Source organism: Perkinsus marinus (assembly GCF_000006405.1).
Source record: "Perkinsus marinus ATCC 50983 genomic scaffold scf_1104296937184, whole genome shotgun sequence".
Classification (NCBI taxonomy): domain Eukaryota; phylum Perkinsozoa; order Perkinsida; family Perkinsidae; genus Perkinsus; species Perkinsus marinus.
The window spans coordinates 1-2,204 of NW_003213867.1; the positions used below are offsets into that span (position 1 = coordinate 1).

At 39.4% G+C, this 2,204-nt stretch overlaps 1 protein-coding gene across 1 annotated transcript in view; it reads right to left on the bottom strand.

Moving 5' to 3' along the window:
- Window positions 1-2,075: 2,075 nt before the first annotated feature.
- Pmar_PMAR013604 (hypothetical protein) overlaps window positions 2,076-2,204 on the bottom strand; it is a gene marked incomplete at both ends in the record, with an annotated part of 387 nt that continues 258 nt past the window's right edge. The window contains one exon of the mRNA XM_002783085.1: window positions 2,076-2,114. Coding sequence (XP_002783131.1) covers window positions 2,076-2,114 — 39 coding nt within the window. The remainder of the gene's footprint in view (window positions 2,115-2,204) is intronic.

Here is a 2,204-nt window from a genome sequence, read left to right on the forward strand (position 1 = left end):
TCTACCGTGTAACACACTATCTACCGGTTCATACTGCAGGCTCAGACAGCAGTGACTGAGCCTGCAGCTATACCTCTATACTGGCTATTGCTCGCCTGGTCGAAGGGGTACTGCGCAAGAAGAATAAGAATCCCCTATTATATTATCATCATATACACTAATTTTCATTATTCACCAACTTTGAGGATTTTCATTTCCGCCTCTCCCCCCCCCCCCACATACAGATGTGTCCCGACAGTGAATAACAGCCACAAACCTAGTGCGGTCCAGGTGCAGCCAAAACATTAGCGATGAACAGAACCTCGTCAGAAGCTCTGAATCAGAATATTCCTTATTGAAGAACTAGATAGATAGCTAGTTACCAATGCTCGGAGGAGCTACAGAAAGACTCCGTTCTTTAGGCGATGAAGTAGATAGGGTGAAATTGAGGACCTGAGAGCAGAAATATACCGTAAAAATTACAAGAAAATACCTTTTTTTTGCAAAAAAAAACTGTAAAAAGATGGAAAATATTGTAAAAAGATGAAAATTACTGTAAAATATTCTGAAAAAAATGAACAATTCTGTGAAATGTTGTGAAGATACTGTGAAATACTGTGAAATACTGTGAAATACTGTGAAATACTGTAAAAAGATGAAAAATATTGTAAAAAGATGAAAATTACTGCAAAATATTCTAAAAAAATGAACAATACTGTGAAATACTGTAAAACACTGGAATATTATGGAAATATGAAAAATACAAGAAAAATCGTTAACATATATAAAATACTGTGAAGCATTGTGAAAATACTGTGAAATGGTGTAAAAATACTGTGAAATATAAAGAAACTTCTGTGAAATACTGTAACAAGATGAATAAAAAATGTTAACATATAAGAAATACTGGTGAAATTTGTGTAAAGATGGAAAGTACTGTAAAATATTATACGTCTCATCCATAGTTTATCTCCATCACAGCAATAATTCCTACAGGCCTCATACCATTCCATCCTCTCATTTTACGCCCTCTTCTGAGATTCACGACTACTATCATCACGTCAGAACCACCAGGATACCCGTTATCAAGGCGCAGTAGTGCCATGTGTTACCATCACTGTGCTTAGAATTAACAAATGGTGTAAATGATGTTCAGAATAAATAATGTAGTTGCATCGGATTGAACCCGCGACCTCCCCCACCTGATTCCGGAATTTCTCCGGTTCCACCAATGATCTTTGCGATCGCTCTATGTTCCAAACGACAAAGTTACAGCCGTAGCGATTGCGAAGATACTCCGAAACGACGTCAATGTTATTCCGATGTGCCTGGGGATCACATAATGGCATCCTCCAGAAAGGAAGATTCGGGTCACTCGGTGACACTCTTATAGAATGTATTATATGTCCTATGTCATCTTAAGGCCGCCGAGGAGGTTGATATTACAATAGGATTCCATCAGTCGGTGTCAACTTCCAGCATATAGACGTTTCAACTTATACAATGAAGTTTCACAACCCGCTTTACGTGCAGTAGCGTAAAACTCGGTGAAAAATGCGATATTCGCGGTGATATGCAGTAGTCGTGAAATATATTCATCACTAGTGTTTTTCATATCACTAGGGTGAAACTCCAATGAATACCAACCGCTGCCAGTCAAAAATTTGCATATTACATATCGGAAATTCGGCTTTCTCATTCGAGAAAACGATCGATCATTCACGAACAATTTCAACTCTATATACTCTCATACAAACTCGAGTGATGTGGTTGGAAGTTTTCCCACATACCAACATTTTCCCGAAAAAAGTTGGCGACAGTGAGAGAATTTTGCGAAATTCCACGCCAGGTCGTGAGTACATTCCCATAGTGCAGTAAACAAACTCCTGCGCTCTGCTAAGGGAACCAACACTACTATGAAGTTACCTTCCGGTCACTAGGCATTTGCCAGGGACTCCTCATAACGACTATCCTAGCCGCTAGGAAATCCATATCAAGATCGCCGTCAATGCCCGAGTCTGCTACCCACGTTGGGATTTCTTGGACTACTCTACTACAACTATCATCGTCATCATTCTGACTACGTTCAACACCACTTGTTGTCGTTTCCATACCACACCAGCGCCAACACGACGCTGAATAAACATCAACATTCACTACAACTCAACAGTCTAGATACTACTAGAAACAACGCATACTAAACACAGCAATGATCAACCTTTCTA